This window comes from Sorex fumeus, unplaced genomic scaffold, assembly GCF_029834395.1.
Source record: "Sorex fumeus unplaced genomic scaffold, SorFum_2.1 ptg000065l, whole genome shotgun sequence".
NCBI classification, from domain to species: Eukaryota; Metazoa; Chordata; class Mammalia; order Eulipotyphla; family Soricidae; genus Sorex; species Sorex fumeus.
This window is the reverse complement of record NW_026606122.1, coordinates 5,033,858-5,060,359: the sequence shown is the minus strand read 5'-3', so window position 1 is coordinate 5,060,359 and position 26,502 is coordinate 5,033,858. Positions and strand designations below refer to the sequence as shown.

Below are 26,502 nucleotides of genomic sequence, written 5' to 3'. Positions count from 1 at the left end.
TAATTCTCCACATTCATAAAGAGGCAGCTGTTGTTCAAACCCATAAGTCCAGGGGATCCTGGGCTGGCCTAGCTAGCTAAGACATGCCTCAATATTTGATGTTTAGGCCCCGAGTTTCATGCCAGAGTCCATGATCTCTACCTACTCTGGTCACCAACTCTCTTTCACCCCTCCCATTCTTGCCCCTTGAGCTCCAGGCACTGAGCCAGAGAGTTTGCGGAAGTCCCTGGTCAACGCTACCTGGCCCGCCCTGTTGCGCTGTCTGCCCTTGAGGCCATTAGTCAGGATGTGGAGCGGTACTTCTGAGAAGCAGGTACGGGGGTTCTTCCAGGGACTTGGGGTCCAGGTGTCAACACCTAAACGGGGAACCTGCTTCTCTTCTACTGCCAATCAATTCCCTTCCTTCTCTTACTTTCCGTAAAGACAGACAGAGGGCAGCAGAGCAACACGGAAAGGCCTACAGCCTGTGTAGAGAGAGAAGATGGCTCTGGGCTTCTCTTTTGGCCTTGGTATTTCAGGAACATTTTTTTAGACAAGGGTATCCTTTGCATACATAGATCTTATTATTGTAAGGTATAACACGGCTTTTGTTCTCTCTTTTTTCTTCTTCCTTTTGTTTTTTTGATCATACCCACTGGGCTCAGGGCCTACTCCTTTACTGTGCTGGAGGTGGTGGGAGGCTTTGGTCCTGGCAGTGATCAGCAAACTAGGGGACTTGTCATTCCATGCCTGGTGAGAAAATGAATTCTATTTGCATAGAACAGGGGGCTAAGCCCCCTGTAAACCTGACATGGTCTAGAGATCTTCATGAATTGCCATCCTTCAGCAGAGACACTGCACAGCAAGACCCTTGCCTTGCACACAGCCAAACAACCTGTTTTGATCCCCAGCCCGGGCATGAAATATGATCCCAAGGTAATGGGAAAACAGGGGTCGGGGCTTCAGTAATATGGGAGAGTGGTATAGTGATATATCCAAAGCATGAACACATGAGATAAATACAACCACAGAACTTTGTAATGTGACTGTCAAATGGGGGTGGGGAGGGTGGAGGGATGGAGTATGGAAACAAGAGTGACCAGGAGTGATTCCAGAACTCAGAGCCTTTAGCACAACCAGATGTGGCCCCACACCCAAAATAAATGCATGAATAATAAAATAAAGTGAGCTCTTTTCCTCCAGCTCAGGTCTCACTCACTTTTATTCTAAGCCACACTAGCTCTTACTCCTTAAAAGACCCTAGCCCATGGGTTTGGGCAACGGATCAAAGGGTTGGCACATGCTTTGCATTCAGGAGGCCTGGGTTTAATCCCAGATACCACCCCATATAGCTCACCGAGCACCATTGGGACTGAGTTCTGAGTATACTGAGCTAGGAGTAGTTTCTGAGCATCTTCAATTGTGGCCCCAAATCAAGGAAACAAGTGAGCAAACAAAAACCTGGACTGTGCTCATCCTTGAATTTGCAAGGCTGCAGTTTCTTGTCTGCAAAGCAGAAACTGAATTGGAGCAGGCAGGTCACTGAATAATGGGAGGAATAGGGGAGGCTGATTTCCAATAGAATAAATGATTGCGTACGAGAAGTTTAGAGAACTAAATTCATGCATCAGAATACTTGAAAAGTTGGGACCGCAGATGTGGCCCAGTGGTAAAATACTTGCCTTGTGTGTGTGAGGCCCTGGATTCCATTCCTGGCACCATCAAATATAGAATTTTGAATAGGTCGGTAGCGCTTTCCTCCCATTGTTCATCGATTTGCTCAAGCGGGCACCAGTAACGTCTCACAACAAATTGTGAAATTTGTTGTTACTGCTTTTGGCATATTGAATACATCACGGGGAGCTTGTCAGGCTTTGCCATGTGGGCCGAGATACTCTCAGTGGCTTGCTGGGCTCTCCAAGAGGGGCGGAGGAATCGAACTAGGGTTGGCCGCGTGCAAGACAAACGCCCTACTCGCTGTGCTATCGCTCCAGCTGGAGCCTTGCACATGGCTGACCTGGTTGACTCAAGTTTGATTCCTCCGTCCCTCTCGGAGAGCCCGGCAAGCTACCGAGAGTATCTCGCCCACATGGCAAAGACTGGCAAGCTACCCGTGACGTATTCAATATGCCAAACACAGTAACAAGTGTCACAATGGAGACGTTACTGGGACCGCTCAAGCAAATCGATGAACAATGGGAGGACAGTGACAGTGACAGTGAATAGGTCCTGGGAGATAACTCAATGGACTTGACATAGGCCATATATGTAGGCACCGGGGTTTGATCCCCAGCACCACATGGTTCTCAGCACCGGGGACTAGAAATCCCCAAGCACTGAACCAGGAATAGCCTCTGAGAACTGCCAGGCGTGGCCCCAAAACTAACCAAAACATTCAGAATAAGGACTGGAGCTATAGTACAGCAGTAGATACTTTGCACTCAGCCAACTCAAGTTTGATACCCAGCATCCATGGTATCAGTAGAGCAGGGTAAGGCATTTGCTTTGCACATGGCCAACCTGGGTTTGATCCCTGGTACTCCCTAAGGTCCTTCAAGCCATCCAGGAGTGATCCCTGAGCACAGAGCCAGTAGTAATCTCTGAGCACGGCTGGATGTGGCCCTAAAAACCAAAGGAAAAAATACTGGAATAAGAACAGCAAATTGAACCCTAAGAAAGTAGAAGTGTGGGGGGGAACAGAGATAATAGTATAGTGTGTAAGGTGGGTGCTTAAGATCCCTGAGCACTGCCAGGGTTGATCCCTGAGTGCAGAGCCAGGATTAAGTTCTGAGTACTGCTGAATATGACTCAAAAATAGGAAAAACAAAAAAGAAAGTAGAAGGAAGGAAATTATGGAGAAAAGAGAAGATATTGATGAAAGATAAATTAGTGTCAAAAGTTGACTCGGGATCAGCAAGTACAAAAAGAGATGGTTAAATCACCAGGCTGAGCACGTTTGGCAATATAAGAGCCCCAGGTTCAATTTCCAGCACCATGTGGTCCCCCAAGCATCAGTGGGAGTGACCTCTAGCACAAAGCAGAGAGCAGTCACTGAGCACTGCAGGGTGTGTCTCCAAAACAAGTAAGTTCGTTCTTTTAGGGGCCTGGTCTGTACCTCAGTAGTAGAGCACTATCTTGCATGCAGGAAGTCCTGGTTTGATCTCTGCTCTGCCAAAAAAAGTTGATGTTTTGGGCTGGGGAAATAGCTACTGTGTCTGGCATGCATGATGTCCTGGGTTCAATTTGCAGAATTGTGAATTCCTTCTCCATGCAACACTGAGTGTAGCCCTAGAGACCACTCTGCAACCCCATCACCTCTGGATGACTCTACTAGATCCCCAAGAGCACCATTTTTCAGTCTGAATCAGGATCCAAATGGCATACACAGTCATAGAATGGCCAAAAATGAATTTCAAACACTCTGAGCTCTGATGGGAAGCCCAGAATAAAAGCTGCTTCTTTCAACAGAACATTAAAATATTAGTATTTTCTGCTTTCTTCTCAAGAAATTTATAGGAGAGTTGGATCCTTACATGTGTCTGGCCCTAGTTTGCTTCTCGGCACTGCATAGGGTCTCCGAACCCCACCAGGAGTAATTACTGAGAGCAGAGCCAGGAGTTATTCCTGAGTACCTCCCTGAGAGAGCTCAATGACTGAATGCACACTTTCCATGTGGGAACTCTGGGTTTGATACTTGGCATCACACAGTCCACTAGGCACTGAGGGAGGAGTATTCCCAAGCACCACTGGACATGGCTCAAAACCAAAAGGAAAAAAGAAAAATTAATTCAGAGGAAAAAATACTTTGCTGTTATTAAGAACTAAAAGGGGGTGCTCTTACAAAACCTACACATGGTGGAAAGTTAATAAAAGTTTTAAAATATTCAGCTTTCTTTCTTTTGTGGAGCAGCACACCTGGCTGTGCCCAAGAATTACTCTGCTCAGGGATCATTCTTGGCTGGGATGGGGGGACTATATGGAGGGCTGGGGATCAAATCCAGGTAAGTTGCGTGCAAGGCAAATACCCTATCACTCCAGTCTCCTTACCTTATTTTCAACTGACATCAAATGTCAGCCATCTCCTGGTTCTACTTCATGCATGTTTCTCAGGAGATAAGAATAAGAGAAATCACTAAAACACTGGAAAGGTGGAGCTGAGAGTCACTGAGATAGCTCAATGGCCTAGTGCACACTTTGTATGTGGGAGCTCTGAGTTTGATATTCTAGCACCAGATGGTCTCCTGAGCACTGAGACAGAAGTAGCCCCAAAGCACCATTGAGTATGGCCCAAAAGCCAAAAAGAAAGAGGAGAGAAACATAAAAAGAAATCAAGTTGGAGCTGGATAACAGCAAGTGTTTAAAATGTCATGATTTCAGACCAAAAAGATAGTACAGGGCTTAAAGTGCTTGCCTTGCAAGCCAGTTTGGATCCCTGGCATTGCATATAGTCCCCCAAACACCACCAGGAGGGACCCCTGAGCATATAGTCAGGAGTAGTTTTTGAGCACCACCAGGTGTGGCATAATCCTCACTTTTGCCACCCTGCATCCCCCCCCCCCACCAGTAATGTAATAATTTGAATGGAATAGACTGGAAGTCAATTTTTATGCTAGGAACTGGGCTTAATTCTGCATTATTCATAAATTGAACAAATATTATTGGTCTGGGGGGGTTGGGTCACACTTGGCTCTGCACTCAAGAATCACTCCGGTGGTGTAACCCTATGGGGTACTAGGGATCGAACCCAGGTCTGCCGCATACATGACTGCAGTACTGGATTTCCAACTTCTGGACTTGTTGTTTAGGGAAATATGGGGAACAGAACAGAAGCTACCCTTATGAAGAGTGTGCTCTAATCCTAGGGCTAGACATTAATGTACAGAAGCACAGGGTCTGAAGAAGATCTAACAACGTTCCTTACTACAGCCAAGCAAAAAGACAATGGCTTGGAGTATAAGAGCAATAAGTGAGACTGTGAAGATTGGAGGGTTATGGTAGGGAATCTGGAAATACTTTAAGTTTTGAGCCACAACTGGCAGTGCTCAGGGTTTACTCCTAGCTCTGTGCTTATGGATTAGTCCCTGTTGGGTTTGAAGGACCATAAGGTGTGCCAGGGATGGAACCCCGCTTGGCTGTGTGCAAGGTAAGCATTATACCCACAGTACTATCTCTCTGGCCTCAGGGTATGTAAGAATTTAGTCTCCAGGTGAACAGCGCATGCTTCTTCATGGGCTCCTTGACACACTGGCATGTTAAGTTTCCACCCCTATGCATGATTTTTGATGCTAAAATGAGGCAGACTTTCAGGGAGGGGGCCAGACTGGCATCTACCTTGGCACTGGTTGATTCAGTCTGGTTTCTTCTACTGAGCTCCTCTCTCCTGCAACATCCTCCCTCTGCTTTTCTTAGAAATATGCTACTTAAGGACACACATTTCCTTTTGAGGTGATAAACACAAAGTAGTAGACTTGGTGTCTAAGGGAGTGGTGGGGGTGGAGTTCTGAACACAGTCCCTGCGCTAGTCTCCATGATACCATCATCATCATTAGTGCTTTCAGAACATTTGCTCTGTGGGACTGTATCAGGCACAGGTCTAAGCCTTTAAATATACAGCTCTTGAGCCAAGTGATTAAGATACAGGGGGTAAGATGCTTGCCTTGTATGCTACTGACCAAGTTTCGGTTTCTAGAACCCCATATGGGCTCCCAAGTCCTTCAGGAGTGATCCCCATGCCTAGAGCCAGGAGTAAGCCCTGAGCATTGCCGGTTGCACCCACCCCCTATACAGATCTTTTCTAATCTCCATAGTAATCCTATACAATACATACAAAATTGTATCATTTTAGGCTCCTGGAAGATGTACGGGGGTTAAGGTGCTTGCCTTGCAAGCAGCTAAGCTAAGTTCAAGAATCCCCAGTAATTACATAGGGTCCCCCAAACCCTCCTAGGAATGATGCGAGTACACAGCCACAACTAACCCCTGAGAACTGCTCGGTGTGGCCTGAAACCCAAAACACCACCAACAAAAGTCCTTTTAAAGATGTAGAACCCAAGATTCCAGAATAGATAGGGTGCTTGCCTTGCATGTAGATGACCTGGTTTGATCCCCGGCACCCCACATGGTACCCTGAGCCCTCTAGAAGTGATTCCTGAGTGCAGAGGCCCTGAGTACCATAGTAATACCTGAGCACTGCAGGTTGTGGCTAAAAAAAACCAAACATAAATTTAAAAAATAAATAAAGATGGAGAAACCAAGAGGCAGAGAGATTAAATGTCCATCTGGCTCTGGCTCCAGAACCTAGACTATTGTCATTGTTGTTTTGAGAGTCACACCCTGAGGTGTTCAAAGGCTACTTCTGACTCTGCTCAGGGGTTGTGCTAGGGCCAGGTGATTCTGAGATCAAGTGCAAATCTCCCACAAACAAAGCATGGACTCAATATTTTGAGCTACTTTTGCTAGCCCCCAGCAAACCTTTAGCACTAGATTCTGTGTCCTCTAGTGCCAGATGCTAGAGGCAGCTCATAATTGTGTAAGGATACAGTTTTCTAAAGAACACAAGTCAAGAGAAAGTTGATAAGGAGGAAAGATGCAAGGGTGGGAAGATAGGGAGAGTGTATTGTGTTCTGCTCCAGGTGGATCTGTATATACACATGCCCAGAAACTTATTGTTTGGTGCTCAGAGGTTATTCCTAGCATGGAGCTCAGAGGCCCAAGGGTGCTCCAGCCATTTGAGCCATCTCCCCAGCTAGTCACTTTGGTTTCATCTGAAATGTGCCCTCCTTTTCTGTACTCTATGATCATAGCTGTACAGGGGCTCAGAGGGTACTGACCAACCTAAATGGCCCAACTTGTACTCAATGGGTTGGTTCTCCTCAGTGTTGTTCCATTTCTTGTGAAAGAGATGAATTCCAACTTGGGGCAAACCAGCAGGGACTGGGGTTTGGTTTTCACTCCCTTTATTTTCACGCCTATCCCCTCTGGAAGGATGTTGAAAGGGAACAAGAACATGGTGATGGGGCTGGAGAAATAGTACAGTGAGTAGGGTGCTTGCCTGACTCAGGGTTGATCCTCAGCACCCATAACGGTGCACTGAGCCCCACCAGGAGCAATCCCTGAGCACGGAGCCAGGAGTAAACCCTGAGCACTCCTAGATGTGGCCCCAAAGCCAAAAAAGATGGTGGAGTGTGGTCATGAGAGACAAAAACTCTTGTGAGAATCTGCACATGGGCATTAAGACTCTACTAAAGGTCTAGACAGTTCAAGGGTTAAGGCACTTGTCTTGCACGCTACTGACCCAAGTTCGATTCCTGACACTGCCTAGAGTCCCCTGAGCCCTTCCAGGAGTGATCTTTGAGCACAAAGCCAGGATTAAGCCCTGAGCCTGACCAGAAGTTACCAGAAAATAATTATAATTAAAAGACTATATTTAAGTTTCCTTGAAGGAAATGGGGATAGGAGTAAGTATCTTCATTAGGCAGGTGAGGAGAAGAAACGAGAAGTTCATGCATGACCAGTGGTATTGTGATCTTTTCTTACCTTCCTCTCCCGCCATTTTTTTCAGTCCTGGAGGAACAGCAGTCAGAACCCTTCTCTGTGTCTTATCCATAGTCTTGACCACATCGTGATGACTGTGAAGAGCATCAGAGAAACCATCAGGTTTTATTCCAAGATACTGGGCATGGAAGTCATGACTTTTAAGGTAACCATCCTCCACCCCAAGACAAAGTGAATTTGCAGAACAATTCAATGAGACTACTTTGAAAAAAACCTCACTCCAAATTACAAACCAACTCGGAAAATTCTGTGAGGAGTTGTTGGAAAGGTCCATGGCAGATCTAAAGGGAATAGAGTAAAAGGAAGTGAGGAAATTACTGTAGAAATCATATCAGAGAATTTCACTCTCATTATGTTGTGCTGGTGCAAGCCTCGAGTGAACAGATAGAGACAGCCCAGAATAGGATAGTGAGTTTATTAGAGGCTCAGCGCTGAGGACCTCAAGTCAGAAGAGAAAGAGATTTGAAGCTCCGTTTGCTGAGAGTCTCTCTTTTACCCTCTAAATGCCGGCTACAATCTATGTACATTCTTATCAGTGAAACAAGGGATACAGAGGTAATAAGCAAAAGAAAAACAATCAACGCATCGTTCCCACCTGGTAGGGCCTTCCGGTGCTCCCCCCCCCAAAAAAAAAACAGTCAGTGTCAGTATATCAGGGACCAAGAAAGCATGCTTTGCATGTGCAAAGTCCTAACTTTGATTCTGGTACTGCATGTCCCCCAGCACCATCAGGTGTAACCCTGGATCCTCCACTCCCACCCCTTACGACTGAGCCTGAGCAGCACCTAATCACTGGACCCAAGGAATAGTCCTATTGGCTTAGACAAGTATTGCATAAGTATCCCTTAGGCTCCCTGGGCACTGTCTGGGGTCTCCCCCACACACACCCCAAAGGAAAAAATAATAATTAAACTGCAAGGAAAAAGGCATACATGGCTATCAGATTTCCTAAGCCTCACATGAGCGGTCAGAAGACAATAAAACATCTTCATGATTCTAAGGGAAAAAATAAATTTTCCCCGGCTTCGTGACCATACTCAGAGGTGCTTATGGACTATTCCTGGTTCTGTGCTCTGGAAGGATCCCTGACCATGCTGGGAGTGGGGGAACTATATGTGGTTACAATGTACATGTGCATATGTGGGAGTGGATCAAAGCAAGTAAGGGTAAGAATGAGGGCAGAGTTCATTGGGGACTCCTTTGATGGAAAAATTTTAAACACTGAATATGTATTCAATCAAACTATTAATCAAGGTGCATGTGGAACAAAGCATTCTTAAGCCCCAAAGAAAAAAGAAAAAGACACAAAACCTCCCCCACCTTGCTTATAAATCCTGTTTGGAGCAGGAAAAAGAAAGGATCAAGAAAAAACAATGTCTGGGGGTATGGTGCCGCCAGCAGGTCAATCTGTACCTGTGAGGCAAAGTGCATCAGCAACCTGATGGTGCCTTCAGACTTCTAGATACCCCAAAATTGCTGCTGTGCCTTTGGTCAGACCCCAACAACTTGGGGCCAAATTTAGCAAGAAAGTAAATGGCCAAAAGTTAGGTATGTGGGAGACACACCCACAAACCACCTTCGGCTCAGATATATAGTTGGAGGCAAGGCCTCTTGTTCCTGATCAAACTGCTTAACAGCCATGATCCCAGAGATTCAGGAACAAATCTTGGAACCCAGAAGCTTTTGGCAGAAATGCATCTGGTCCCTGAAGTAGGTTACCAGTGCCGGGCCACTCCAGGGGGCAAAGAGTGCTGTCCCTCAGCCTGCTGCCTTTTGGCAGCTCAGAGGCCATCATCCTCCAGAGGCCACTGGACAGTCAGGTTTGGGCCGGCAGTGACGAGACACACGGGGCCTCACGGGATGGGGGTGAAGCCAGCCCTTTTCTCCCCAGCCTCAACAAGACCCTGACTCGCATCCCACAAATGTCCTTTCTGGCTCCTCATCAAGCTGCTTAATGCCATGATCACAGAGACCCAGAAACAAATCTCAGAACCCAGCGGCTTTTGGCAGAAATGCATCCGGTCCCTGCAGTAGGTTACTGGTGCCAGGCCACCCCAGATGTGAATAGGTTTTGTGCCTTGGCCTGTTTCCCCTGGCGGCTCAGTGGCCGCCATCCTCCAGAGGCTAGTGGACAGTCAAGTTTCGGCCCACAGTGACGAGACACGCCGGGCCTCATGGGATGGGGGTGGTGGTGCTGGCCCTTTTCTCCATCCCCCCAAACAAGACCCTGAGTCGCCTCTCATAAATGGCCTCTCTGGCTCCTGATCAAGCTGCCATGACCCCAAAGACTCAGGAACAAATCTCGAAACCCAACAGGTTTTGGCAGAAATCCCTCCAGATTTAATTGTTAAAATTTCGAAATTCGAAAATCTCATGGCCACTACTGTGGCCGTGCAACATCATATGTTATTCATAATCAGCAATAGAAAACAAATTGTCTACTATTGCCTTCTCAGTAGATCTGAGTATTGGAGTAAAATCCCAAATTAATAATGGTGGGTCTGAGGTCGAAATATTGAATGAAATTAAAGTAGAGAGAGAGAGTAATGTGGAAATCATCTGCCCCACAGGTAGGGGGAGGGTGTGGGATGGGGTGCATACTGGGGGTTTTGGTAGTGGAAATTGGGCACTGGTGAAGGGACAGGTGTTTCATCATTCTATGACTGAGACTTTAACCCGAAAGCTTTGTAACTATTCTCACGGTGATTCAATAAATTTATAAAAGCACTGTAGCACTGTCATCCCGTTGTTCATCAATTTGCTCGAGCAGGTCCAGTAACGTCTCCATCATGAGACTTGTTGTTACTGTGTTTGGCATATCGAATATGTCACGGCTAGCTTGCCAGGCTTTGCCGTGTGGGCGAGATACTCTCAGTAGCTTGCCAGGCTCTCCAAGAGGGGTGAAGGAATTGCACCCGGAACTGCCAGGTCGGCCGCGTGCAAGGCAAACTCCCTACCGCTGTGTGATCATATATGATTTAGTATAGATAAGAATAAGGTCTCAGATTATAATAGCACTTGCGGTGAGCCTTAAAGGATGGTTATGGGGTTGGGTATTTTGCTCAAGGGACTGAGCACATGGCTTGCATTTCAAGTGTCTCAGTTCAAGTCCAGCACTACATGCCTGCCTCCCCCCAGCACACCCTAAAATGAACCCCATAATTTTTAATGGTTAAAAATGGAAACTACAGGATTTTTTCCTGAATGTAAAAGTTAATGTTCACTGTAGAAAGTTGGAAAAATGATGCTTTTTAAAAATTACAAATAAGCCTAAAATCTTTGCTAACTTAATTTTGTATGTCCTTCCAGCTATATAGTAATTTAGCTAATGAAGTGATAGTACATAGTTATTCTTTTTTAATCTGACATTATATTGATTGTATTGATAGTATTTACCTGTCTTTTGAAACCATACTTAATGGTTACATAATAATTCATTCTCTAGTTGTGACAATTATTTAATGTTATCAGATACTAAGACTTTAGTTTATTGCTATTGTAACCTCATTTGCCACTGTTTTCTGAGGATAGATTTCTACAATGGAAAGGGTTTAAATAATTTAAGGCTCTTGACTGCAATTATACTGTTTTCCATAATAAGTTTCAAAATGTGTCCTACTATGCAGTTATTCATTGTTAACTCTGTAAAAATGCAATTGAGGCAGAGATAGATGTTTACTCTGTTATCTAAAAATAGAGTGTCCCTGTGAAACCCTTCATTTTAAAACTAAACAATTACCTTTATAATGCAAGGTATTGTAGTGCTCCCAGACCGCCAAATAACCTGCCAAATGTTATTGAGTAACCAATTATATAAAAAGTAAAATCACTCTGCATAGCAGGAATTATATGATAGAAAGTACATTATATGATAGAAAGTAATTCCAGTGAATGAGCTTGGCAATATCACATTCTGCTTTTGATGTGCAAAATTTATAAAAAAGAAAAAAAAAGTAAGGTGAAGTTCATGCCCAATTCAATCAGCCTAATCAATGGCTGAATAAATAGCAATACTCCTATATTAAAAAAAGAAGAAAAAGAAAAAGAAATGTCAGGTGGGAAATAGGGTTCTGCAGAAGGAATTTGAATTTACAGAATTTGGAGCAACTTTACCCCCACCCCAAAGTGAGAAATGCAGATATTTGGAACAGGCCTTAACCAGAAAAGATTCATAAAGTTGCTAAATAGGATAAAAGTGAAAAGAAACACTAACAAAGAGTACTGGGCATACAATAGAATTATGCAGCATTTACATAGAATAATATCATCTTGAATAAATACACAGCTAGGCAGACAAATGCTAAAAAATAGTCACTGTATTACTGTATCACTGTCCTCCTGTTGTTCATCGATTTGCTCGACCGGAGTTCAATTCCTCCACCCCTCTCAGAGAGCCCGGAAAGCTACCGAGAGTATCTCGCCCGCACGGCAGAGCCTGGCAAGCTACCCGTGATGTATTTGATATGCCAAACACAGTAACAACAAAGTCTCCAATGGAGATGTTACTGGGCCCGCTAGAGCAAAAAATAGTCAGGGGAGAGAAAATGCAAAACAGAATCAGAGAATACCCTCCATTAGAAGGTCTAATGCCTATTTTATTACTGATATAACCCCTCACAAAAAACACCCTGTGCTTTGGAAAAGAAACAAAAAAGCCCAGAATCTACATATTAGTGCATCTGTTTGACATTCACACATAAAACAATAAAGTACTTTTCATGATAACTGATGAAAACCAGAAGATACCAACCAAATACATTATAATGGCTGCCTAAGACTATGGACAGAAATAGAAAATGAAGATAAAAGGAATAAATAAATATGTAAATCAAGTGAGAGAAGGCCCTGACATGAACCAATGTTAAGTCATACCAAAGCTTAACTCCCTCTGTTTGTATACATTGAATACATTTGATGCATTGGACACGCATGAAATTTCAATGTACTTTACAGAAAACACCCAAAATTGCTACAAGAACAGAGGGTATATTTATCATTTACAAAAGAAGGAAAAACAGATTAACATCAATTCTTATCAGCAACTCCAGATTCAGGAGGACAACTGAAGTCTTTTAAAAGACCTTTAAAAGGCTATGGGACATTTGTTCCTGAGTCTTTTGGATCATGGCCGTTAAGCAGCTTGATCAGGAACTAGAGAGGCCGTTTGTGGGTGGCGACTCAGGATCTCGTTGGGGCGGGGAGGAAAGGGCTGGCTCCACCCCCATCCCTCGAGAGGCCCCCGTGTGTCTCCTCACTGCGGGCCCAATCCTGACTGTCCAGTGGCTTCTGGAGGATGGTGGCCACTGAGCTGCCTAGGGGGATCAGGTTAACAACACCCTTTCCCCCAAATCTCGGAACCCAGCAAGTTTTGGCAGAAAACCCTCCAGATTTAATTGTTAAGATTTCGAAATTCCAAAATCTCACAGCCACTACTGCAGCTGTGCAACATCATATGCTATTCATAACCAGCAATAGAAAACTAATTGTCTACTGTTGTCTTTTTGGTATATCTGAGTATTGGGGTAAAATCCCAAATAATAATGGTGGTTCTGATGTCGAAATATTGAATGTAGAGAGAAAGTAATGTGGAAATCATCTGCCCCACAGGTAGGGGAGGGTATGGGATGGGGTTTTTGGTGGTGGAAAATGGGCACTGGTGAAGGTATGGGTGTTTCATTGTATGACCAAGATTTATATCCGGAAGCTTTGTAACTGCTCTCACAGTGATTCAATAGCACTGTAGCACTGTCCTTCTGTTGTTCATCAATTTTCTTGAACAGGCACCAGTAACATCTCCATTGTGAGGCTTGTTGTAACTGTTTTTGGCATAGCGAATAGTTCACGGGTAGCTTGCCAGGCTTTGCCGTGCGGGCACGATACTCTTGGTAGCTTGCTGGGCTCTCCAAGAGGGACGAAGGAATTGAACCCAGGTCGGCCCAGGTTGGCTGCAAGCAAGGCAAGCGCCCTACCCACTGTGCTATCGCTCCAGCCCATTATTCAATAAATAAAATTATAAAAAAAGGGGAAAAAGGCTATGGGACAATAGCCTCTTTTTTTAAAAATAGTCTTTTAAATGGCTATGGGACAATAATCTGCAACTTTGAATTCTATACTCAACCAAATTACCAGTCAAGTGGAATAGTCATTTTCTTTTACAGAAATAGTTCATTCAAGCCTGGTTCATGCAAATGCTCCCCTGAGCAAGAATAGTCCCAGAGCAATAGTGGGTCGGTGGGGGCAGGGATGGGGGGTGGGGACAAGGAGGGATGGATGTGGTATCAACTGCAATTATATAAAAGAAAGAAATGTAAAATTGAACAAACTTGAGAGGCACAGGAAAGGGAGGACACAGATTAAGGGGGCATTAGGGATGATGAAAAACTGAATTTGTTCTATCCAAGCATCAAGATACAAGTAGGTTATTCAAAAATTGTAAAGGAACCAAAAAGACATTTTAAATGCTCATGGAATTCTATTGAGAGGGGCAGTAATGTGGACGAGATAAAGTTTCATTTAGCATAGGAGGAAGAGTATGGAAAATATGTTTCCAGTGTTATCAAGATGTATTTGGTGCATCAGTTAGGAAGATAAATACAGAAAAGAAAACTCAACCGTCAGTGAATTGAATATAATAGTTTTCTTTCTCTCATTGAACAACCAGTCCGGAAGTACAGTCAAAACTCTGGTCATGGCTGGCACAGAAGAGGAAGTGAATGGGCAAAAAGCATCAGTCCAGTGAGGCAGGGATGTTCTCAGAAACTCTGTTCACAACCTGTACTTATATCCAGTTCATTGTCTTGCCAGACATCTTTTATGATGTCTGAGCAACGAATGATAGTGAATGTAGGTTTTTAAAGCTGTGAGCACAGTTAACCCCTTTGAAATAGGATGAAGTTCAGAAGAAAAATGGAATAAAGTAGGCAGACACATTGTTGTCTCTGCACCCATGGCATAAATATATTATTTGGAGATATGATAATAAATTCCAGAAATACGGGGCCAGATAATACAGTGCTTGTCTTGTCCACCCCAGGTTTGATCTTCATCACTACATATGATCCTCCAAGTCCCACTAGGAGTTGTTGGGTGTGGCCAAAAAACCCCAAATAATAATAATAATAATAATAATAATTAATAATAAATTTCCAGAAATAGACACATCTGAATATTGAAAGCAATTGCTTGTAGGGAATGAAATGAGATGGGGTGAAGGGCTACTGTTTTTCATGAAAAACATTTATCTACATTTTTGTTTGTTTGGGTTTGGGGGCAACATCAGCTTGTGGCCAGGGCTTACTTCTAGCTCTGTGCTCAAGAATCACTCCTTATTATGTTCAAGGGACCAAGGATTGAATCCAGATCAATTGCATGCAATGAGAGCCTCTTTCCTGTTGTGCTATCTTTCCAGCCCTTACCTGCATTGGAAAAAAAAACTTGTGTGGGGGTGTGGGGGAAGGTGCTTTTTCTGCCTCCCACTCATCTTGGAGGTTCCATTTTAGTTGATTTTCTTTTCCCAAATAGGGAGATCGGAAAGCATTATGTTTTGGAAACCAGAAATTTAATCTTCATGAGGTGGGAAAGGAATTTGAACCCAAAGCAGCTAATCCAATTCCTGGTTCCTTAGACATCTGTTTGATCACAGAAGTACCTTTGGAGAAAGTGATCCAGCATCTCCAGGTGAGTTCCATGCTGGTTTTATACATAAATAAATCCATTTATTAGAGGCTAGCAATGCTTCAGATGCTAGATCTAGTGGTTTTTCAAGTCCTTCAGTCTTCTGGTGGCAAATTTGACTGTGGCAGTAGAGTGATATTGTATGTTCAGGCAGCCCTCACCATGGTTTCATGCAGGAACCGCAGTGTCAAATGCCCACGGCCTGTCTCTTCATCTTGATCTTGCTGCAGAAAGAGCACATGTCCTTGGCATGCTGGTTGATTTCAATTTTCTTCTCCATCTTCCGGAAGGAGGCACTGTAATTATTTCCATATTTACTCATAATCCCCACCTTCTTTGAGATAAATTTAGCCATCCTGCTTTCAACCAGCTCAGGATGCAGAGAGGCCCATGATGTTCTTTTGAGGAAGCTGCTACAGAGAGTGAAAACAAAGCATGATGGATGGATGTCTTCCTCAAGCTTCATAGAGCTCGTTTTGTCACATCCAGATATTGCCTGTACACAGTTGTGACTCAGGATATTTTCTGCTATCTTTTTTTCTTTTTATTTGGTGGGGGGCATAGGGGCACACCTGGCTGTGCTCAGGGTTTACTCCTGGCTCTGGGCTCAGGGATCATTCCTGGTGGCTTGGGGGACAATTTGGTATCCCGGGATCAAAGCCAGATTGGTCACATGCAAGACCTCACCTACTGTATTATTACTTCAGTCCTGATAACATTTTTCATGTAAGCAAATATATTTGCTTTTAATGGCACTGGGCACCAAACCCAGGGCCTTACACAGATGAGGAGTCATGCATCTTACCAGTGTATCACATCTCTGGCACTTAAAAGTATTTAAAAAGAAAGTTTAGTCACAGAGAGATTGTAAAAGGGATTAAGATGATTCCCTTGCATTGGGCTGGCTGGGTTTGAATTCCCAATGTTGCATGTGGTCCCTTAAGCATAGCCAGAGGATGCTCTGAGTACAAAGCCAGGAATAATCCTTGAGCACTGCTGGGTGTGGCCACAATGCTCTCCAAATTAAAAAAAAATTAAAGGAAATCTTACATCATTATTGTACAAAAATGTATACCTGAATTATTTTTATATAAATACATTTTTGTGGTATTTAACCAAGTGAAAGCTCCATTCTATCTTGGCACAAAGGGAAGATAACTGTAATAACAAACAGCTATAAAAGTATCGCAATGTCATCAGATTCTACCCACTTCCGTTTGCTGAACTCTCTGGGCCTGACATTACAAAGGAAGAGTTGTCACGTGATTAAGGAGCTCCTAACCACTAGTTTCTTAGCATGCACCAGAGATATTCTTCTTGGTATAATCCTGAAGACTGATGGAACATTGAAGAGGAAATAATTTCTGATTGACTTCTAGTTGGTGTGCTTGTAAGACTTCAAATGATTTCATATGGAGAGGCATCAGTTATCCCTGTGGGAAATAGGCTGAGGCCTAGAATGTATTCTCTATAAATATCCTGGACTCTTTTCTTACTCAGCATCAAAAAGGATTTGATCGGAAGAACAGAAAGTAAAACAAGGGAGTTCAGACTTTGGGGACTGGAGTGATAGCATAATGGGTAGAGCACTTGCCTTGCATTCCAACGACCTGAATTGGATCCCACACACCCCTTATGGGTCCCCGAGAACTGGGGGACACTCTCCTGAGTGCAGAGCCAGGGATAAACCCTGAGTATCACCAGGTGTGGCCCCAAAGCAAAACAAAAAGAATGCAGACTTTGGTCCAGACTGTTTGGATTTGAATTCTAGCTCTTCCTCTTTCTAGATAGCACAAAAGACTAAGTATCATGCCTATGTTACAGAGGTGGAAACTAGGATACTGAGTAATTTTTTTTTGCCCAAGGTCAAAGTTTGTCTTAGTTACAAGTGTGTGATTATGCCAGAGTTATAGACTTTTTAGAAGTTTCCATTCTAGGTTGTTTTCTCTTCTCAAATAGAGGACATTTAAGTCCACAGAGATAGTACACCAGAAAAAGAGTTTGCCTAGTTTGCCTTGCATGTATCTGACCTGGGATTGATCTCCGGCACTGTACATGATCCCCCAGCATTGCCAGGAGTAAGCCCTGAGCATCAGTGGATGTGACCCAAAAGCCAAAACAAACAAAAGCCCCAAATAGGAGTCATAGTCATTTCATATGTCATCCTTTATACTCATCTTGATTCTGGTCTGTTTTATTGTTTTGGTTTTGGAGCCACACCTGGCTGTTCTCAGGGTTTACTCTTGGCTCTGTGCTCAGGGTTCATTATTGGCTGGGGCTCAGGGTAGAATGTTTGTGGTGCTGGAATAGTACCTTGTTCTATCCTACATGTAAGGCAAGTGCCTTATCCACTGTACTATCTCCCCAGCCCCAGTTTAAGCTGTTTTATCTAGAAAGGAGAGGAAAATGGTAGATGAGATCCAAAAGACATGGGGGAAGGTGCTATACTTAAGTGAAATTTTCATAGAAAATGGAATAGCAGCTGTTGCATGTTTACAACAAAACTCTTTAAAATAAAACAAGCCCCACCACTGAATGCTGCAAAGAACAAAACCATGTCAATCACAGATGGCAGCTTGAGGAGCACATAATTTTGTTTCTAAGGATCTGCTAAATAATAAAACCAATTCATGCATTTGAGAAAAAAGAGCTACACAATGTCTTCTAGGAATTTAGTTATGAATTAGTTAGTTCCACAGCCTATGATGAATGATCTCTGTCTTCTCTTTCCCCTTCAGGCTTGTGATGTCCCCATTGAGGAGGGCCCTGTCCCTAGAACGGGGGCAAAAGGGCCCATTATGTCCATCTACTTCCGAGACCCAGATGGAAATTTGATTGAGGTGTCCAACTATATCTCCTGTGACTGAAGCTGGTGCCACTCCATTCTGTGCCCTGGGAAGTCACCCTCTTTCTTCTCGCCTGCAAACCCTCACCTAGAACCAGGGGCCTCTGAGGACTGGTCACTTAAGTAGGCATTTCAAACATTCATTCTTGTGGGGTCACCTTAAATGTGTTTGATTCTCCCCCCAGACAACTCCACATCCTCTATTTCAGCTGCCCCCCAAATAAATCACTGGGTTATCAGGAGTTTGTTCTTCATTATTATTGACTCTGCACTTTATATCTGCTTTTGAAACCACAGTGTGATGTCTCAGAGAGCTTTGGGAGTCAGGCACCAGGGTTTCTCATTTTTATGGACCAAATCCATGTTCACTGAACCTCGAGCTCTTTCTTGTTCTCATAGGATCAATACAGATGATACTGGGTTCTAGGATCAACCCAGATGATACTGCCTTTGCTTGGTACACCTTAGCTGATTTCACCCACAGGGTACATAGCACTTCCGTTCTTCAGATCTGGTCTGGCATTGTCAACTCCTGACAGAGCATACAGGACAAAGACCAATCTCCGATTCTACTCCCATTGTATCATTCATTCAGCCAACTAAGAAACATATAGTGAGCACCTCCTGTGTCTTTTGCCCTCATCCAGACATTGGAAAGACAGTGTTGAGCAGAAGAAATAAGCAAATGTATGTTTGGGAACTTGCCATTCTAGCAGGATAGATAGACAATAAATACAATTAAGGAAGCTATGAAGTAGATGAGAGGATGCAGATAAAAATGGCTGGGACAGTTTCCCTCTTTCTCTCCCTGTGTGTGTTTGTGTGTGTGTGTCTGAGAGAGAGAGAGAGAGAAAGAGAGAGAGAGAGATGGAGAGAAATGAGGAAGTCCGAAAAAGCCACACGGAGGAGACCATGGAACACAGACCTGAAGAGAGGAAGGGAAGAGTTGTACTGGAAGCTGGTGGAAAAGCTCATCAGGCAGAGACAAATCATACCAATGAGGCTGCTGTGTGGCATGCAGGTGATGAAAATGGGAAAGGCAGCAGGGACAGACTGTGGAGTGGATTCTGGCTTGCCCTGTAAGTCATGGACGAGGGAAGGTCCTGAGTGGAAGAAGGCCAAGATCAGACAGACACTCCTGCTATTGTGAGGAAATTACTGTGGAGCAAAGATAGAAGCAGGAGAGTAGCAGAGGCGGTGTCTCTGGAACTGACAAGGCAAGTGATCAAAGTACTTTGTTTCTGCAGGTATTTTTTTTTTGCTTTTTTGGGGGGTCACACCCGGCGATGCACAGGGGTTACTCCTGGCTCTGCACACAGGAGTTAACTCCTGGCGGTGCTCAGGGGACCATATGGGATGCTGGGAATCGAACCCAGGTCGGCAAGGCAAACGCCCTACCCACTGTGCTATCTCTCCAGCCCCTCTGCAGGTATTTTGAAGACATGCTGGATGAGTTGACCCAGACAGAAAATTTCAAGTAGAAATTTGAAAGGTTAGAAAGAGGAAAAGGTTTGAAAAAGGAAGAGGTTAGAGCCTAGTAAATTAGAGTTCTGGAGTCAAAGGAGGAGCCAGCAAACTAGAAACAAGAGAAGATTATGGTGTCCTAAAAAGAGTGTATGATGGATGATGGAGCCTGTCTGAGAAGCTCTGATGATGAGGGAACCTTTAGTCTCCAGTATCCACTCAATACAGCCTCTCAGCCATGCCCTATGAGTAAACCACTAGGGATCCCAAAAAATGCTTGGGAGAGTGTATAAGAGAGGATATAAGCTTCTACAAGTGAAAGGCTTGGCCAAGTGCTCTAGAAGATTTCCTGCCTGTTTTATTTTTATGCTTTTTAAAATGGTTTATTTAATTTGTTTAATTTTTACTGTGATTTACAATACTGTTAATAATAGTTTCTCAGGCACCTAATTCCAACACCACATCCATCACCAGTGTATCCCCTCCCCTCTCCCAAGGACCCTAGCAACTGTCTTTCTCAAACCTCCCCTGGTCAACTCAATTGTGTGGATCAGTTCCCCTGTTATGTTACCTTTAGACCTTTGTTGCTACATTGCTGTATATTTTTAAGTTCCACACATGGGACAGATCATTCTGCATCTATCCTTTTTCTCCTAACTGATTTCAGTCAGCATGATACCCTCCAGTTCCATCCACATCACTACAAATTATTTTTAAAAGGGCTTGTCTTGGGCTGGAGAGACAGTATAGGGATTAAAGTGCTTGCCTTGCATGCAACAAACTGGTTTGATCCCTAGCACCCCTTAAGTTCCCCAAAGCCCCACCAGGAATGATCCCTGAGTGCAGAGCAAGGAGTAAGCACCGAGCATTGCTGGGTGTAGCTCCCAAACCCCAGACAAGCAAATAATAAAAATAAAAGCATTTTCCCTGGGCCCATAGATTATATTCCGAAAGGTAGATTATTTATGGAAAGAAGGAAAAGGAGTCAGGAAGGAAGAGAAGGTGTAAGGGAGGAAAAGAAGAGAGGCAGCCAATGGAAGTATGACTGAATAAGCAGACAAGGGAGGAGATGAATGGGTAGTGAACGGGGAGGGAGGTGGACTAATAGTCCTGCCTCTGGAGGAAATTTTTCAAATGTGTTCATAGAGAGAATATATGTTTGTAAATTGAAGATTTCCTGTTATAGGAAAAAGTCTGAAAATACCCATCAGGAGATGCATGTTCAAACAAACTGTCATTCCATGAATGCCTCTCAATGATAGAAGGGAATTAATTTTAAAAGAAAAGATTTTTTAAAAAAAATTAAAAAGCATAATTAATCTGCTATAAAAACCAGTCAAAGGCATAGGAAAAAGAGAAAGCTATAGAACAATATTTCAGGGGTTGTCTTGCACATGGCCAATCGGAATTTAATCCCTAGCACATTATAGGATCCTCTGAGTACCTCCAGGAATGTTCCCTGAGCATAAAGCCAGGAGTAAGCCCTGAGCACTGCCACGTGTGGCCCAAAAACAACAAAAACAACAACACCCCAATACCTCATAGAGATGCATAAAAAATCAATCTTTCCTTCTTCCTGTCTTTCTCTTTCTTTCTTTCTTTCTTTCTTTCTTTCTTTCTTTCTTTCTTTCTTTCTTACTTTCTCTCTCTTTCTCTCTTTCTCTTTCTCTCTTTCTTCCTTTTCTTCTTTCTTTCCTTTCTTGGACCATATCTGCTACTCCTCAGGGTTTACTTGTGGCTTTGTGCTCAGGGATCAGTCCAGTGATGAAGGGACCATATGTGCTGCTGGAGACTGAGTCTGAGTCAACAGCATGCAACTTTTGCAAGTACCGAAAGTACCATAATCCCTGAACTGTCTCGTCTGGCCACCAGATACAAAAAAATTACCAGAAACTAGTAAATAAGACTAATACACATATAAAAGGATTAGGACCAAGGACATGGTGTAAATAGCAAGTGTCAATCCCTGGTACCATATGAATCCCCAGAATTGCCCTGTGAATACTTCCCCAACCTTTACAAAAATTTATAAAAATTAAAGTATTATACACCATCTTAAGGGGGATTTATCTCATGAATGTAAGACTGGTTGAACATACAAAAATAAAATACAAAATAAAAGTTTAGGGCAAAAGTCATTGATTTTCTTTATAGATGCAGGAAAATCTTTTGAAAAAAATCAATGCTCTTCCATGATTAAAAAAATATCACCCATGAACTGGAATAGAAGAACTTCCTTAAGCTGATAAAGGGCATCTACATAATACCTCACTTCATATTTACTGGTGAGTGATAGCACAGCTGGTAGGGCATTTGCCTTGCACGTGGCCGACGAGGCTGACCTGGCTGACCCGGGTTAGATTCCTCTGTCCCTCTCGAAGAGCCTGGCAAACTACCGAGAGTATCTCACCCGCACGGCAAAGCCTGTCAAGCTACCCGTGACGTATTCGATATGCCAAACACAGTAACAACAAGTCTCACAATGGAGATGTTACTGGGCCCGCTCGAGCAAATTGATGAACAACAGGAGGACAGTGCTACAGTGCTACATATTTACTGGTAAAGTACTGAAAACTTTACCACAAAGAGCAAGACCAAGACAAGGATGTCCCCACTCATTGCTTCCAGTCAACATTGCATCAGAAACCCTAGCCAAGATAATTAGACAAATAAAAGAAATTCAATGTTGGAGTAAAGAAGTAGAATAATCTGTTTGCAGATGACATGATCTTCCACACAGCCAATCTTCTTTTGTGTATGTGTGGAGAGGGCAGTTGGGACCACATCTAATGGTGTTTAAGGGCTGTTTCTGGTTTTGAGCTCAGGGGTCACTCAGGGGACCATATATAGTGCCAGGGACTGAACTGGAGTCAATGGCATGAAAGGCAAGTGCTTTAATCCCTGTACCATCCCTCACACAGTCAATGTTAAAAAACCAACAACAAAATTACTATCTCTCTCTATTTTTCAGCACGATCAGGGTACAAGATCATTCAAAAATTAAACAATATTTTACACAATAGCAATAGACAATCCAAAAACACAATTAAGCAATTTCAGGGGCTAAAGTGCTAGTACTGAGGGTAGGGCACTTGCCTTGCAGATGGCACACTCATGTTCAATCTCCAACATCCTATATGGTCCCCTGAGCACCACTACGAGTAATTTCTGAGTGCAGAGCCAGGAGTTCAGAGCCAGGAGTAACCTGTGTGCATCACCAAATGTGACCCCCACATTTTTTTGGAGTTTGGGCACTTTTAAAACTTTTTAAAGAAATAAATTTTATTTACAATAGTATCAGAAAGAATGAAATACTGGAATACAAAGAGAGAACTCCAGGTTGGTCAGTGCATGGGAGTAGGTGGATGGAAGGTAACATGGATAGGAGGGTCTTGAGCACTTTTGTGGTAGAGTGAGGTAACTTTACACTATAAATGTCAAAAACATAAATACATTTTCTTAACAACACTAAATAACAATGACATTTTCTTAACAATATATTATAAAAATGAATAAAATTTTGAATATGCTGAGCACATGCAGGAGCCCCAAGTTTGATCCCCAACACCATATGGCCCCCCAAGCACCATTAGGAGTCACTTCCTGTCAGAGGGCCAGGTGTGGCCCATAAACACTGTCACTGTCAGTGTCCTCCCATTGTTCATCAATTTGCTCGAGAGGGCCCAGTAACGTCTCCATTGTGAGACTTGTTATTGTTTTTGGCATATCGAATACGTCATGGGTAGCTTGCCAGGCTTTGCCATGAGGGCGAGATACTCTCGGTAGCTTGCCAGGCCCATAAACAAACAAACAAAAATGGAGTCATAAAGATAGTACAGAGATATGGCGTTTTTTTAATGCAGCTGACTCAAGTTTGACCCCAGCAACACGTTAGGGTCTCCCAAGCATCCCCTAGCACCTTTGACCCTAGCAAATATAGGGTCTTCCAAAAACCAGGAGTTACCACAGAGTATAGAGTCAGAAGAAAGTCCCATGTACCACTGGTGTAGCCTCAAAACAAAAAGGGAAAAAAATAGATTAAAATAGTAATAAACTTGACAAACAATAGCCAAGGCTTGTATTAAAATTTCAAGACTGAAAAATTATTTAAAGAATTGTTGAAAGAAATTATGATCAAGAGAAAGATACAGGAGTTTAGGCACTTGTCTTGTACATATCTGCTCCCAGTTTGATTCTGGCATCCCAGATATTCCCCCAAGCACCTCCAGGAGTGATACTTGAGAGAACCATGACTAAGCCCCACGCACAGCCCACTGTGGTCCTAAAACAAATAAATTGATAAAAAATATGGAGGCTGGAGAAATAGTACCATGGGTGGGTACATGACTAAACCAGGTTCAATCCTTGGTAACCCTTATGGTACCCCCCAAGCCTTGCCAGGAGTGATCTTTCAATGCATAGCCAGGAGTAAGCCCTCAGCACTGCTGGGTGTGGCCCAAAAAACAAACAAATAAAAAATAGGGAAAGGAAAAGAAAGTACAGTGAATAAGGTGTGTGCCTTGCATGTGGCCAACCTGAATTCTAGACCTAGCATATCATATAGTTCCCTTAGCCCAACCAGGAGTGCTCCCTGAGCACAGGACTAGGAGTAAACTCTGAGCACTGCTAGCTGTGGCCCTCCAAACAAACAAAAAGCAAACCCAAACAAATAAAAATCCAAAATCAAAATGGAACACCTATTTCACACCATACCAAAAATTTGCTCGAGCGGGCCCAGTAACGTCTCCATTGGAGACTTTGTTGTTACTGTGTCTGGCATATCGAATACTCTCGGTAGCTTGCCGGGCTCTCCGAGAGGGGCGGAGGAATCGAACTCGGGTCGGCCATGTTGGCCGCTTGTAAGGCGAATGCCCTACCAAAAATTAACCCAAGGTGAATCAAAGACATAACTGTAAGATAGCTAAATATAGCTAAAACTATAAAACTTATTTTTAATTTGTTTTTGGTTTGGTGACCACACCCTGCAGTACTCAGGGCTTACTCCTGGTTCTATACTCAGAGGCCACTCCTGGTGTGACTTTGGGTGACTGCATAAGGTGCTGAAGAAAGAACCCAGTCTGCCATGTGCAAGGCATGAGCCCCACTGCTGTACTGTCTCTCCAGCCACACTATAAAACTCTTATAAGGGAACATAGGCATATATCTTCATGCTCTTGGGTTCAGCAATGTTTTCTTAAATATGACTCCTAACGACTAAGCACTCAAAACAAAAATAGAGAAATTAGAATTCTCTGAAATTAAATGTTTGGGGAACCCAGGAATAGTTCAGTGGTAGAGCATATACCTTGAAGGCACAAGACTGAGAATTCAATCCCTAGCACCATTCCACATGCAGACTGTAATCCCAGCCGCACTGCCATTTATCATCCCTGGTAGCACTGTCACTGTAGCACTGTCCTCCCATTGTTCATCAATTTGCTCAAGTGAGCCCAGTAACAAACATTGTGAGACTTGTTGTTACTGTGTTTGGTATATCAAATACATCATGGATAGCTTGCCAGGCTTTGCCGTGCGGGCAAGATACTCTCGGTAGCTTGCTGGGCTCTCTGAGAGGGGCGGAGGAATCGAACTTGGGTCGGTCGACTGGCTGCGTGCAAGGCAAATGCCCTACCCACTGTGCTATCACTCCAGTCCATCATCCCTGGTACAGTGACAAAAAAGATGTAATCTCCAGCAACTGAAGCTATATATGTGAACACTATAACCAAATGGAAGGCGAAGGAAGTGGAAAGAAGGAGCAGTTTCTATACTTCAAAGGGCTCCCTTTCCAAACAAAGAAAATACAACCCACAAATAAAATAATAGCAAATCACATATCTATAAGAGTCTATATCCAGAATCTATAAGAACTCTTTTTATACTCAACAATAAAGACAGTTCAAGAAATAATGGGCCAAGGATTCGAATGGACATTTCTCTAAAGAATATATACAAATGGACAATAGCATATAAAAAGATGCATCACCTTCTTAGTCATTAAGGAAATGCAAATAAAATCCAAAAACGGAGATGCCACATTACTCCCACTAGGATGATAGAATCAAACAGCCATTCAATATTAAATGTTGGAAAGCGTAGGGATAGATGGGAACTCTGATACAACTTCTGTGAAGAAATATTCATAGATCATCAAAATGTTAGATGTAGATCCAGCAAGATAGTACAAGGGATAAGGCACTTGCCTTGCTTGTGACTGACCCAAGTTCAATCCCTAGCACCACAACGTCCTCTGAACACTTCCAGGAACAACCTTCAAGCACAGAGCCAGGAATAGTACCTGAGAGCTATTGTGTGTGACCCATCACTCATACTCCACAAAAAATTAAATCTATCTCTTCCTAGATATATGCCCAAGTGAAACAAAAAGTTAGGACCACAGAAGAAATTTTACATGAATGTTTATAGCAGAACTATTCATGATAGCCAAAATGTTCATGAATCAGGGCCAGAGAGACAGAACTGGGCTTAAGGCACTTGCTTTGCATATGGCTAACCCTGGTTAGATCTGTAGCATCACTTAGGGTCCCCTGGACCTCACTAGGAGTGACTCCTGATTTTTAGAGCCAGGGACAAGATGTGGCCCTAAAACCAAAAGAAGAAAAAAAGAAATCAATAAACTACTGAATTAGGGAGAAAACCGGATGAATACTACATTGTGCTGTATAAAGAAGGACATACTGTGTGGTTTCATTGAGATAAAGTTCAAGAACAGGCCCCCAAATTCAAGTAGCATAGATTGTTTGTGGGCATCTACTAATAAAGCCATGGAATAAAGAAGGTAAGCAAGTTCAAGGTCATAGAAGGAGTGAGGGAAATGGAAGGGCTACAAAAATTACAACTGTATCTTTAATATCACTTTTCTTTTTATGTTTGGCTTTTGGGCCGAACCTAGTAGTGCTGTGTGTATGGAGAGGATTCTCTTGTGTCTGTGCCCGGGGTCACTCTCTTCAGTGCTCAAGAGAAAG

At 43.3% G+C, this 26,502-nt stretch overlaps 1 protein-coding gene across 1 annotated transcript; it reads left to right on the top strand.

Moving 5' to 3' along the window:
• The first annotated feature begins 212 nt into the window (after window positions 1-212).
• Window positions 213-18,294, top strand: GLOD5 (glyoxalase domain containing 5). Its single transcript, XM_056128666.1, has 4 exons — window positions 213-313; window positions 7,541-7,678; window positions 15,055-15,210; window positions 17,946-18,294. The coding sequence occupies exons 1-4, from the start codon at window positions 287-289 to the stop codon at window positions 18,072-18,074; spliced, it is 450 nt and encodes a 149-aa protein (XP_055984641.1). The 5' UTR covers window positions 213-286; the 3' UTR covers window positions 18,075-18,294.
• The last annotated feature ends 8,208 nt before the right edge of the window (window positions 18,295-26,502 follow it).

Coding starts and splice junctions, on each gene's coding strand:
- GLOD5 (XM_056128666.1), top strand. CDS start 287: ATGTGGAGCGGTACTTCTGAGAAGCAG. Junction 7,679..15,054: donor TGGAAGTCATGACTTTTAAG/GTAACCATCCTC, acceptor TTTCCCAAATAG/GGAGATCGGAAAGCATTATG. Junction 15,211..17,945: donor AAGTGATCCAGCATCTCCAG/GTGAGTTCCATG, acceptor TTTCCCCTTCAG/GCTTGTGATGTCCCCATTGA.